The following is a 12,522-nucleotide window of genomic DNA, read 5'->3' on the forward strand; positions in this document are numbered from 1 at the left end:
TGGTTTCTGGTGATTTTTGCTAGTTTCCAGCATTGGACATGCTTGATCTGCTTAATTGGATCTGCTGGATCTGCTTAATGACCACATGATTTGCTTAATGGCAATGATAACTCACTTATGACTGTTGTAAAACATGTGGTAAAATAAAATCCAGTCATGTAGTGCCTTGAGTTAAAACTGCAAGAATTTATGTTCGAAATTCCTGACTCCATTGTAGTTCTAAATTAGGGATTATTTATATACACACACATGCAATGGCTTTTGTATTGAAGGGACTTAGTTGAACTATTGATATTGAACATTCCAGATAGAATATACCTGAGCAGAAAAAAACTGAAAAATCAAAGTTTCATCTGGTACCACCAAGACCTTTGAAGGATCTTTCCAGAAGTACATAAGGAGAATTCACTGTTTTACTTCTCCTGCCAAAGTTGTAAAAAGTCTTGGAGTGTTAACATTTTCTTAATCTGAATGCTATATGTTTGTTTTCTTGAATGAGATCACATTCTCTGGAAATACATTCATCAATCTTTGAAAATATACATGCAAATGAACATATTAAAATTCACATCTGTGTTTTCTATTTTCCATTTACAGGTCAGTGTTGAAGTTTTGGTAGAATATCCCTTTTTTGTATTTGGACAAGGCTGGTCATCCTGCTGCCCTGAGAGAACGAGCCAGCTCTTTGATTTGCCATGTTCCAAACTCTCTGTTGGTGATGTCTGCATATCACTTACACTCAAGAATCTGAAGAATGGCTCAATTAAAAAGGGCCAGTCCATGGACTCAGCTAGCATCTTGTTGAAGCACTCTAAAAATGACAGTCTAGTTGGCAGTAGACATAGGTATGTGGAGCAGGAAAATGGGATTGATCAAGGAGGTGCAAAGATGACATCTGAAAATGGTGAACTGAAGTTTCCAAACAAAATAGGATTACCTGCAGCATCTCTACTCACCAAATCAGAATCCAGCAAGCCCACAGCAACTCGGAAGAGGAGGTGGTCAGCCCCTGAAACACGGAAACTAGAGAAGTCTGAAGAGGAGCCACCGTTGACTCTTCCCAAGCCTTCTTTTATTCCTCAGGAGGTTAAGATTTGCATTGAAGGGCGATCCAATGTAGGCAAGTGAAGTCTATTAGGGAAAGGAAATTAGAATATCCCTTGTCCTTTTTATCCAGATTACTGTACTGTAGACTAAATAATCAAGTATTTACATGTTATCATCTTATTTTAGGTTTATGTTTATAACGTTGTTATAGTTGCAGTTGGTATTATGCAGGAGACAGGTGCATACTTCCCCTACCTAGGTGTTCATTGGTGATTATTTTTCTCAAGAGCTACAAAAAAAAAGGGCAGTATCTGCTTGACATGTGAACACACACCCTTTGTGGAAGCAAATGTTGACATGGCACCTGTTTTCCAGCACTTCAAACAGAATATTAGTCTGGCAAGAGAACTCTAGGAAAGACAAACACTATTGCCTGATTCAAGAGTAGAATTGAGAGTTCCACATCAATGTGATTTGGTGGTTCTCTCAACAAATTTCTGATGAAGTGTAGTCCAGGGGCAATAAGGGAGAACCAAGCACTCTTTGAGACTTTGCACAATAAAGTGATTTTCTTTTAATTTTCTGATTTTTTTTTTGTCTTGTATTTTCCATTCCCCCAATCCAAACCCGTACTGTGTCCCAGAGTGGGGGTGGCAGTGGGGGGGGGGTCTAACTGCACTATTTTTATTAATATTATTATTGTTGTTGTTATTGTTCTTCTCAGAGACTGCCACATAGAGATTTCATTTCCACTTGCTAGCACAATGGCACAGCAAGAGCGTAGCAGCTGATTCTTGCTTTGCTAAAAATGGTAATTTGCTTAAAGTGTGACATTGTTGGTGTCAATATAGCACGTTACAAATTGTGGATATCTGTAACTTGTATACAGCATGTTGCCGCTAACATTTGCTTCCACAAAGTAACTATGTACTTTCCTTTGGGAGAGTGAACATAAAATTGTTTGCAGTTAGGTTGTATTTTTTAAAACTCTAGTACTGTGGGTTTTTTTTAAAAAAAAAATTCTGTACTAGAACTAGTGCCACTTTTTTTTTTCAAATTTCAGTGTGATATGAGGAAATGGATGAACATAGAATGTCTTTGAGCACTTAAAATGATAATCAGAGTTTCGATGCTGAGAATCCTGGCTTAGCACTCAGCAAATCCTGTATTTTGCTTTATTCTCTTTTGGGTTAGGGGGAGAAAGAGAATATTGACATTTTCAACACTGTTAACTATGTAGGTTTGTCCACAAGCAAGATGCTGAAAGTTTTCATGTGGTATCAAAGGGATGAATGTGAATTATGAACTCGTATGTGACAGTCGTTGTCCACAAGGACTACTTAATAGGAGGCACTTTTAAAACTTTTATGCTTGTGGAAAAAGTTAAAGGTATATGCAAGCTGACAAAATAATAAAAGAAAAAGAAGAGTATAAGGGAATAAGAAGAAAAAAACATTGTCCAGTGTTTTTGAAAAAGATGGACTTTAAAGAATCTTGCAATTTGCACATCTTGAGTTTATCATTTGTGTGGTATTCCTGCAGTTTTTAATTTTTTTAGGAAGGGAGAGGGGCTGAAAAAGCTTAAACAAATGTAGCAGTTATTTACTAACCTGCCTAATTTCTAGACCATTTTAATAGGATTAGGTTTTCTTTCAATTTCTTTTACTTTCTTTGTATCATATCTGTCACCCCGAACCAGAAAAGCTGAGAATTTCTATTCAGATTTTCTGAGTTTTCCATGAGTCATTTTGACACAGATGCAACTTTTGTGTTTTGTTCTAATTCTGTGTTTTATTGTAAAATTACTGTTTTTTAATTTTCAGATACTTTTCTTCTGATTAGTAGTATAATATTACTGTTAAAATTTGGTACAACAGGATGATGGGTAAAAGTTTATCCAATTAAACTCTTTCAGTAATTTTATGACTGATCACAGAAATCTGAAATAAATTCAAGGGTGGGTCCAAAAGGCCTAAACTCCCACTGATTTAGTGGCTTCCATCTTAAAACCAGATTCAGATTAATAGTCACATTAAAACCCATTTAATTATTCACAGATAAATAATTGACTATATACCAACCTGTGAAAAGAATCACTTAAACTATTGCCCTATTTTAAAGCTTAATTTCTGCATTAATTTCTGAAGGATTTTCTGAAAGATGCTGTGGGCATTTTCACACATGAGACTGAATCTAAATATCCATTGAATTTGTAATGTAACTCTATATGGACATGTTCTATCGGTGTTATTAAATATGTTTACATGTGATACAAATATTACGTGAGAACCTCAAAGAAGTCTAGTGTCTTGTGTGAAAATGGTACAATAATTCTTTCGGCATCAGTGCTGTATTCCAGCTTACCAAGGTTAAGTGAGTGATCATCAGTTATCTTCTTTTCCTACTTGTAATTTGACTTGGATGAAATTCAAGAAAAGAACAAGTGAGGTAGAAGGTGTGGTATACTGCTTATATAAGCCGGGTGCTTACCCTCGTCTCTTTTCTGTGATCATTTCACTTGCCCTAAGATGGCCACTGTCTGCAAAATGAAATGGATTAAGCCAAAATAGATAACTGGCATCTCCTGCTACAGAAGAAGCACATGATAAATTGAGACCTTAGCTGAGTTTAACAAATTTGTAGTTCAATTTACAGGAGATTGCTTTTTTTAATCTTTGACCCTGGTGTCCTGCTGGTTGACATAACTCCATTGATATCAGGTTCTTATTTAGCAAGAAACTAAATTTTAGAAATCAAAGTAGAACTTTAAATGAACAGTTTCTTGAAATGTTCATTTCCCCGCCCACTTACCTAAATACCATACATACCTTTAAAAATTCCAATATAATTCTCTCTTTAATTGTGTTTCTTTGTTACTTGAACCTTAGCTCACACCAGAATGAATCATTTTTGTACCAATTTTGGGGATGCACCAAAAATGGGCTTAAGTTTTAAAGTAGCTTGAAAATCTATCTTGAATTGTTATGACCTTCCAGTAATTTATGAGATCACTGGGCGGGTTCCTTCTCACAGTCATGTTGCTTTTTTTGTGCTGTAATTTTTTTTTTCAACATTTCTGCTCAGAGAATTTGCTTAATCTTCCATAAACTCTGCTCAGGGCACTTTCAATTTATTGTTTATTGAAGTTTTATTTTGGCTTGTTTTTGTTTTGTTTTTCTTCTCACTTCAACCTCTGATAGCAAGAAGAACAGTAAGAGATGAGGCAAAATTCGTATTTCATTCCTATCAGTACCACTATTTTCACATGTCCACAGAGAACATTGCCTATATAACAAAGCAGGGATTACAAAACTGACCACATCTATAAAGCTAACACTAACAAGTAAAACAAATAAACCAATACTAATAAATGATTCAAGCAATAGGAATGTATTTGTTCTCTACTTGCATTAGAGACTTAGAACTTGCAATTGTTACTTCCGTCCAAACACAGCATCCCGTTGCTGTGCTTCTGCTTCTTTTTAGTATGTGCAATATTTTATGTGCCAATTTAGATTCACCTAACGGTGACAACAGACTTTTCTCATGCCATCCTTTTTAGAGTGTTAAATGTGGGGTCTTATGCCTTCCTTTGAAAATAGTAGGGATAAAATTTGCCTGGATGTCAACACATTGCACAGCCTGGACCAGGGGCTTCTTACAGCTCTTACTATTCAGTGCCCTGCTGGGCTTCATATTTAAAGGACAAAAAAAAGAAAAAAGAAACCCAGAGAAGCAGAGGAAAAAATGTCAAATATTTGTCTCAAGGGTTGTTAATGGTGGAAAAGATAATACGAGCTGAGTCTCATTCTGCGGAGATGAATACCTAGTAATGAATTCCTCGGCATCCCTTGATGGGTGCAGTCTTCAAGAGAGCATCATATTCTCTTTTATGTTTATCATGACTAATCTTTACTTAGATTGGAAGTGTGGATAAATTCAATCTTGTGTGGGAAGAATGGCATCCCTTTGTCTCTCTGTGACTGATGAAAGCTTGTTTTTGGATCGTAGCTCTCTTTTGTGAGTTCATATAATTTTGCCGTTAGACAATCTGGCTTTCTTGGCTACGGAAACAAAGTTATAAATTGGAGCTAGTTCTATGACTCTTTCTCTCCCCCCCCCCTACATTTCCCAAATTCCAAAATTACTCAAGGCAAGTTCTAGTCCTATTGATGTTTGCAGTGGAATTTGTGTTGGGTTCATTTGTCCTCTTCATCAATGGGATTAAGATTTGAGCCTTGTGCTCCCAAGTGCCTTAGTTTCTGTTTTTAAAAGGCACCTAATTTCACATGAAATATTTTAATGCCATGCTTGTTCCTGCAACTTGTCCTGTAAACTCCTGTGTCACTCCCTTTTCAATTTCTTCTAATTACTGAAATAGTGACAGTTGTAGAGGACATGTTAAGATTAATGTCATTGTAAAAGTCTGTATAGTATCCACATGGCAATATTAACTCACACCAGTTTTTCCCTCCCCTTGTTTTATTTTTGTATTAGACCTTCTTTAGTTTACAATGAAACTATACAATCACCAATAAAATTAGTCAGGGCAAAGGAAAAAAAATACCAGAACCTCTTTATAGGAATTTCTAAATAAATATATCTATATCTATATATCTATATCTATATATCTATATATAAAATGACTGTTCCTTATAGTGTTTTACTTAGGCATCATTTCAGTTTGTCTGGGCCACATGGTGGGGTTTCAGAATGTGATGTCACTTACCTCATATTCTGCATATAAATCTGGATTGTTAAAAAAAAAAATCTTGGTCTTCTTCCCTACCCCGTTTCCTTTCCTTTCCTTGGGGGGGTCGGGGGGGGGGGAGAGAATGCATGCCTATTCCCTGGCACCCCACACCCTCCATCTGCTATTTTTCTATTGTTTGGGAGCTAGGAAGTGACATCACAGCTTGATTTCCCGCAGTCAAGGAACATTTAGAAACCTTTCAAACCTCTTACTCAGGGATGGGGCTGGTGTATGGTGTGGTACACTGATGTGACCAGAAGGAGCACTTTTACTGCTCTGGAGTAGGGATGTTCAATTCCAAGGAGTTGTTTGGATTTCCTGCATGGTTATGAACTAACTTTAAGATTAATTGTCGCGTGTGCAGTATAAGCAACAGACCCAGCTAGAGCTGTAGCTTTGGGTGATAGAGAAGACATCCTATACCCAGTGGCTTGTTTTACTTTGCTACGTTGCCAAGCCAGGGAGGGAGGGGAGACCCACAACAGTGATAATCGTTCATTAAGAAATAAGATTGCTGTTTTAAAGATATTTTGCGGTGCTTCGAATTTTTTGACATGGGCTCCTAAATATTGTTTTAAATAAATACCATAGATATCCAGGCCACAGTGTTGTAGATCCTTACTTTTTTCAGGATCCAGACCTATAAGAAAATATGTGTGGTCCCAAATCTTTAAAGTGAAATGTATGCTTACTCCTTTGAAATCACAGATCTAACTATACTTAAAAGTACTAGTTTCAGCAGAACTATGCATTGACCAGTCCTTTCAATGAATGCCTGATTCATTGAAGGTCCACTTGTGTGTCAAAGTTCACTTGTTTTTAATATGCCTGCTATTATGGATATATGCCACAGATTCACATTGGGTATTAGATGACTGTGGATCGACTTTCAGCTTGTTTGGTCTCAGATCATACAATGAAAATCACTATAGATGGGATTAGTGATGGACTTAGCCACACCTATTCCACTAGCAGTTGAGAAGGGGAAGAAAACAGCGGAAATGTGGCCCAATGACAGTGTTAACCAATAGTAAAGCAAGTTCCACAGTGCCACCTGTTTGTACTAACAGCGTGGCTTTCTGGTATCGATGCTTAGAACTTCTTCAGAAGTCGCATTCCACACATGGAAGGGACCTTCTGCGCACGGAGAGTATTTTATAGCTGTTATAGAAGCAGGAGTATACAAATGACAATAGGCCCTACTTTATTATAGCCCCCACACAAACACTTCTATTAATGATTACACAAGTGAACTAATGGCTTTTTTCCCCCTGCTCCCAATACTTTGACCCAGTACCTTATATTTGATAACCTGCAATGAAGCATTTGTGTCCTTTTGTGTCATCTCCTATGAAATGAACACTGTTAACAGCAATAGGTGATTCCCTCCACCCCACCTCAGATTATTATGTATAGGTATTGTCCAACCAAGGGACAGACACAGTAATAGCCTAAAAACAAAGGAACATCGTTCCCTATCTGTTTTTAAGCAGAATGTGGTTAATATATTTTGCTTTTTTAATGTTTATTACTCTGAAGATTCCCGAAAAAGGATAGTCCTCTAAATTTTGATTGTTGCTTTTGAGAGCACAAAAATATTTCGTTGATTTCCTTTGTAGATTCCGAGAGCAGTATTGCGTTTTTCTGTTGGTGGGGAAATTCCAAACAAGTTGCACACTTCTACTCCAGAGTTCACTTTCTTTTACATAGATGACCTCGCTTCTGATGTGTTACCTTACTGATAGGATCTTTACTTGTAGCACTATAACTGGTGGGAATATTTTTTTATGTGAACCTAATTTGATGAAAAGGTTTAAATGAACTTTTTTGAAGCACTCACATTGAGAGGAGTACAGGTAACGTTTTTTAAAAAAAAATTGCACAAAAGAAAAGAATGTTTGGAATGATTCATTCAGTATTTGAAAAGCGATGGATATGTTGAAAACCGTGTGTTGTTTGTAAAAATTAAATAAACCTACAAAAGTCGAGAAAGGGTGAAAGTTACATTTTTTGTATATAGAAGACTCTCATGGGTTGGTTATGGCAGGAAAGAATGCCTAATTAACAGGTTTTTCAAAGACAGTATACTTAGGTTTGCATTTTCATTATATAAGTCGCATTATTGGGGTAGGGGAGAATGGTCACCTTTAACAGCATTTGAGGGCTGTTTGTCCCTCTTTAATTTAATTGAAGTTGATTGGGATGTCATGACATCTTCTAAGGATGATTTTGTTTTTGCACTTCCTGTACTTAAAAAAAGAAAACAACCCAAAGAATTTCAGAGTGGACAAGAAGTGTTTGTTACAAGGGATTCTCAAGGTGAATAAAGAAGTGAGGGAGATCATATTGTCTCCTGTAATTCCCCTCTTCCCCAAACCCATACATACACATGTACGCCTCTCTTTTTATGCCTGGAACTGTTAAAGACAATGTTAGTTATTCTAGCAGTTGTACAGAGAGTTTGTTATTATTTTTCATTTGGTTCTGGAAATGTTTATTACTGGCACACCAAAAATGAAGGGAATCTAGGAAAACTAGTACTTCTGAGGAAGAGGTCCAAAATGTATTTACAAAAGGAAGCCTTTAAAATGAAGAGGATGATGGGGGATGGCTGATGGTTTTCTGAATCCTTCTCTCCTTGTGCCGTGCAGTCTCTAGAAATAATTTGAGTCTAATTCTGGTATTTAATATAGAAGAGAGATAACTTCTGTATTAATATGAATCCTTCAGGTGCAGTGGGATGGCCTCTCATACAATCAAATGAAGTACTTTTAGTGAATGACTAGTGTTTCTATAATAGGGATTGCAAAAATTAAGTTTATTCTCGCTGTTATTGAAAAGGACCTGAGTCTTCCATGAAAATTGATCCAAGGCTTCATTAAGGTTGCTTTTGTTTGTTCATTTACTTTCACCTGATCAAAGCTTTGGTTCCCTTTTCTTCAGCCAACCAATAGGCAGCACTGGATGTATCTTCTGCAATAGTTTTAACTTGCTGGTGCTGGAACTGCTTATAAGAAGTCTACTGGAAATCAGTTTCATTGAGGCCAGGGATGTGACATTATAAAGGCCCAGATTACAGGGACTTGCATTTTACAAAGATCCTGCTTGACAACAATTCTGAGTGCAATAGCAGCTTATGAATTATTGACAACACTAAACACTGGATTATACAAAATCACTCTTTAAAGGTATTCTATTTAATTTTAAATCTATTCAAAACCAACAGTGGCAGACACAGATATACAAGCCAAAAAAGAGGGGCACCAGGAGAGTTCTTTGAAAATTACCGAGGTGTATACTTTTCCTCTTGCAATTAATCTCTTTGTAACTGAAGTTAGTTTAATTTTAAAATTAGACTATAAACCTTTTCCAGCCAAGAGACAAAAATGAATGCAGTAAATGCAGCCATTTACTTCCCAAAGAAATGCAAATGTAACATGTATTGAGGCTCTGTGATTGGTGGTAGAAGTTAAAATTTGGAAATGTTCATATTTTTAAAAACGATAATTGTTTGATTAAATTCAAACTGCAAATTGTTCTGCATCTATTTAACCCCAGGGAATAGGCCTCAAGTACTTGAAATGCCTCAAAGTGTTGGGTTTTGTAAATATGCTAAGCATTTCCTTAGCTGATCGATCATTTCTCCCATGTTTTTATTGTATCTCAGGATTTTTGCCTCATAATTCTGTGAAGATGTACAGCTTTATCTTGACTTAAAAATGTTTTAAAGATAAGGCATGACATCAGAACGCACCTTTCTGTCTCTAGCATTTAAATAATTAAGTGAAATAGACAAATTTCAAAAGCCTGCTTGCAATTTTGGTAGTATTTTATCAGTGGTTTGAGCAACCAGCAAATTCTCGATGAATGTTTCCCAAATCAATACGTAATTCATGCTGTGCATATTTCTTTTACTCAAACAACTACAAAATACACTTTCAATGTCCTGCCAGATGTTGGCCTGGAGAAAGGGGCACCATAGCTTTATGCTGAGGTCATATTGGGCTGACATGGCCAGTACAAAGGAGAAATAGGGAGGGAACGTTTCGCACCTTATAGAATAAGAAGAGAAATTGCATACCGACATAGGTAAGAGCTTTTATTGTGACAAGAACTTTTTCCATATGCGTGCATACTCTCTGTAATTCCAGTGTAAAATATTGTACTTGCACTAGCTTTTTTTAAAACAAATATGAAAAAAAAATGGAAGAATTCATATTCTATTTTCTAATCGTGGTGTGTCTATTTGTAGGATACACTCGCATCTGTTTATTGAATTTTATGGTCCCTTTCTTTGATGGTGCTTGCAGGTTTTCTAGGTAGAAATTATTTCATTATGATAATAAAACAATGTTTGATTCAAAATTTGAACAAAATTGTTTTAAATAAATTGTCTGTATACCAGTACAAGTTTATTGTTTCAGTATACTCGTACTAATAAAATAACAGTGCCAATTGCAAATTAGTGTTCTTTGTAGTGTTTAAGAGGTTGGTAGTAGTTCCTCTTTGAAAGATCTTTTTTTTTTCCACATGAATGTTTTTCCGAGGATTTACTTTATGACGAGTTTTGTTCACAGGTTGCAGAAATCCATAATACATGCATATTTTATGAACTTTCTAATATACAAGTACTCATTGCACTGTCAAGTTTGCCTTGTGCTACCAGCTAATCCAAGTAACTTTTAACAGTGCAGCTTATATTATGCTCTGAATATACCTAGCAAAGTTTCATAGTTTTAGCTTTCTCTCTACAAACCACATTAAATAGTTGATGTAGAAGCATTTTATTCAGTTGCTTGACTCTACTAGCATTTTCAAACTATATAGTGAAGATCTGTTATGCTTAAAATGAAGAAAACTTTGGAAGTGGCAAAAAATTGTTTTTAGAGCATTTATCACAAATAAATCCCAAAAGTCAGAATTCCAAGGTTTGAGATAAAGTGGTTGCAGTCATCTCCTTGGGTGTAGTGCAGGTACTTGGTACAGGTAGTCCTCATTTAATGACCCTAACTGGGATGAGCAACTCTTGTTGCGGTTGTTAAGTGAAATGTAAATGTGCCAATTGATCACAGGAATTTCAGCAGTCTCAGTTGCATCGTGAAGCAAATCACGCAGGACCATTTTAAGCAAAAAATCACCCCGACTTCCTGCTGGCTTCCCCATTGTCCTTGCTTATCAGAAGCTGACTGGGAAGGTTTCAGATGGCAATCACATGACCATGCGGCAATGGTCATTAAGTGCAAGGACTAGTTGTAAAGTCACTTTTTTCAGCACCATGGTGACTTCAAACAGTTGCTAAACTGCTAAATTTTCTGTACTCAGAAAATGAGGCCAGATGGTCCGGGGGCGGGGGGGGGGGGGGAACGTCCCACTTAAATTACATAGCCCTTCTATTTATATGAAAGTTGTTTGCTGCTAAGAACTGGCCCAAGGCAAATATTTTTCAATACAGCGAACACTTTCCCCCATCATTTACTGAACATTTAAGAGCCACAATTATGAAACTTCTCAAACTTATAATGTATTATAACAATTACACTCAACCCTATTAAATAGCCGGACTAAAAAGTCCTGTTTCCAAAGCCTTACTCAAGGTCAGCCTTACTCAAGGTCATTAATCTCAGGTTTGATTCACACATACACGTGGCGAATGCTTGGTTTCCAGAGCTCATCTTCATATAGAAGGATTGTAAAGTGACAGACGTTTGCCTAAATGAATTACTTAAGTCACTTAATAATTCATAGTCACCACTGTTTTTTTATTTTTCCTGGAAATAAATAAGTACCCAGTGTAATTTTTAATTTTAGCATAATAGGGTTTTCCAAGTCTTGTTTTGTATCATGGAAACGCTTTGAATCCGATTCAAGCTTTTCATTCTTGTATGCCAGTGAGAGCTGTGGTTTCTGTCATTACATAATTCCACATTGCATTTTTAAAAATGTATCCGGACATTTGAGAAGCAGCTGCATCTGTTATTTCTGGACATGTTAACCACGTCCTCTACTTGCATGGATATACCTGAGATTTGTTTTTTGCTTTGATTTTGCTAGGGGCAAGGCTTATTCTACCTGCCTGCCTACAGTGGAGTAAGTAGGCACATTTAATGGGAAAACTGGTTTTAAAATGCCATTCAGTAATCATATCCCTGAAAGACAGTTAGCTACTCGGGAGGTAAATCTGCTTTTCACTTCTCTTATATGGTGCTTCTTTACCTAAAATGACACCACAGATAAATGATGGAATCAACATACCAGTAGATGTCACAATTCAAAGGTTTTTTAAAATATTTCTACATACTATATAAATCAGCCCAAAGGAAAAGAAGAGTTATACGGCTTTATGTATGCATAATTATTCTAAAAACAACCAGTAGCTGGTTTTGTTGTTCCATTTCGTTATAAACTTGTCAGCTACCAGATTTGGGCTGCAATAATTGAGACAACCACTGGGTGGCAGAAAAGAAATGTCAAAACTCCCAAATATAGGTATCACAACTTATACGTTACACTTTAATTACCAATTACTCAAATTTTACTTGGACTTTGAAAAAAAACAACCAATGATATAGTAAGACTCTATAGCAGGGGTGTCAAACTGGTAGCCCGCAGGCTGGATGAGCCCCATCCACCCCAGTGCTGCAAATGGCAAAAATGTCACGAAACATCACGTGATGGCAATGTGACGTGAGTGTGACCTATAGGGTATTTTTAAAAAGTAAGGA

The 12,522-nt window shown here is 36.4% G+C and overlaps 1 protein-coding gene across 10 annotated transcripts in view; it reads left to right on the plus strand.

The window, feature by feature from the left end:
• The window catches only part of ATXN1 (ataxin 1), a 231,161-nt gene extending 220,899 nt beyond the window's left edge, over positions 1 to 10,262 (plus strand). For 9 of the 10 annotated variants that reach the window (XM_026670015.2, XM_087961349.1, XM_026670013.2 and 6 more), the window contains one exon: positions 598 to 1,625. In XM_026670015.2, the coding sequence (XP_026525800.1) occupies positions 598 to 1,128 (531 nt within the window). In that variant the 3' untranslated portion in view covers positions 1,129 to 1,625. Of the gene's footprint in view, positions 1 to 597 lie in introns of all 10 variants that reach the window. The other variant, XM_026670010.2, reaches the window with a different exon arrangement.
• Positions 10,263 to 12,522: the final 2,260 nt, after the last annotated feature.

This window comes from Notechis scutatus, chromosome 3 (assembly GCF_049901735.1).
Source record: "Notechis scutatus isolate UNSWTSFEM ecotype Mainland chromosome 3, rNotScu1.2, whole genome shotgun sequence".
Classification (NCBI taxonomy): Eukaryota; Metazoa; Chordata; class Lepidosauria; order Squamata; family Elapidae; genus Notechis; species Notechis scutatus.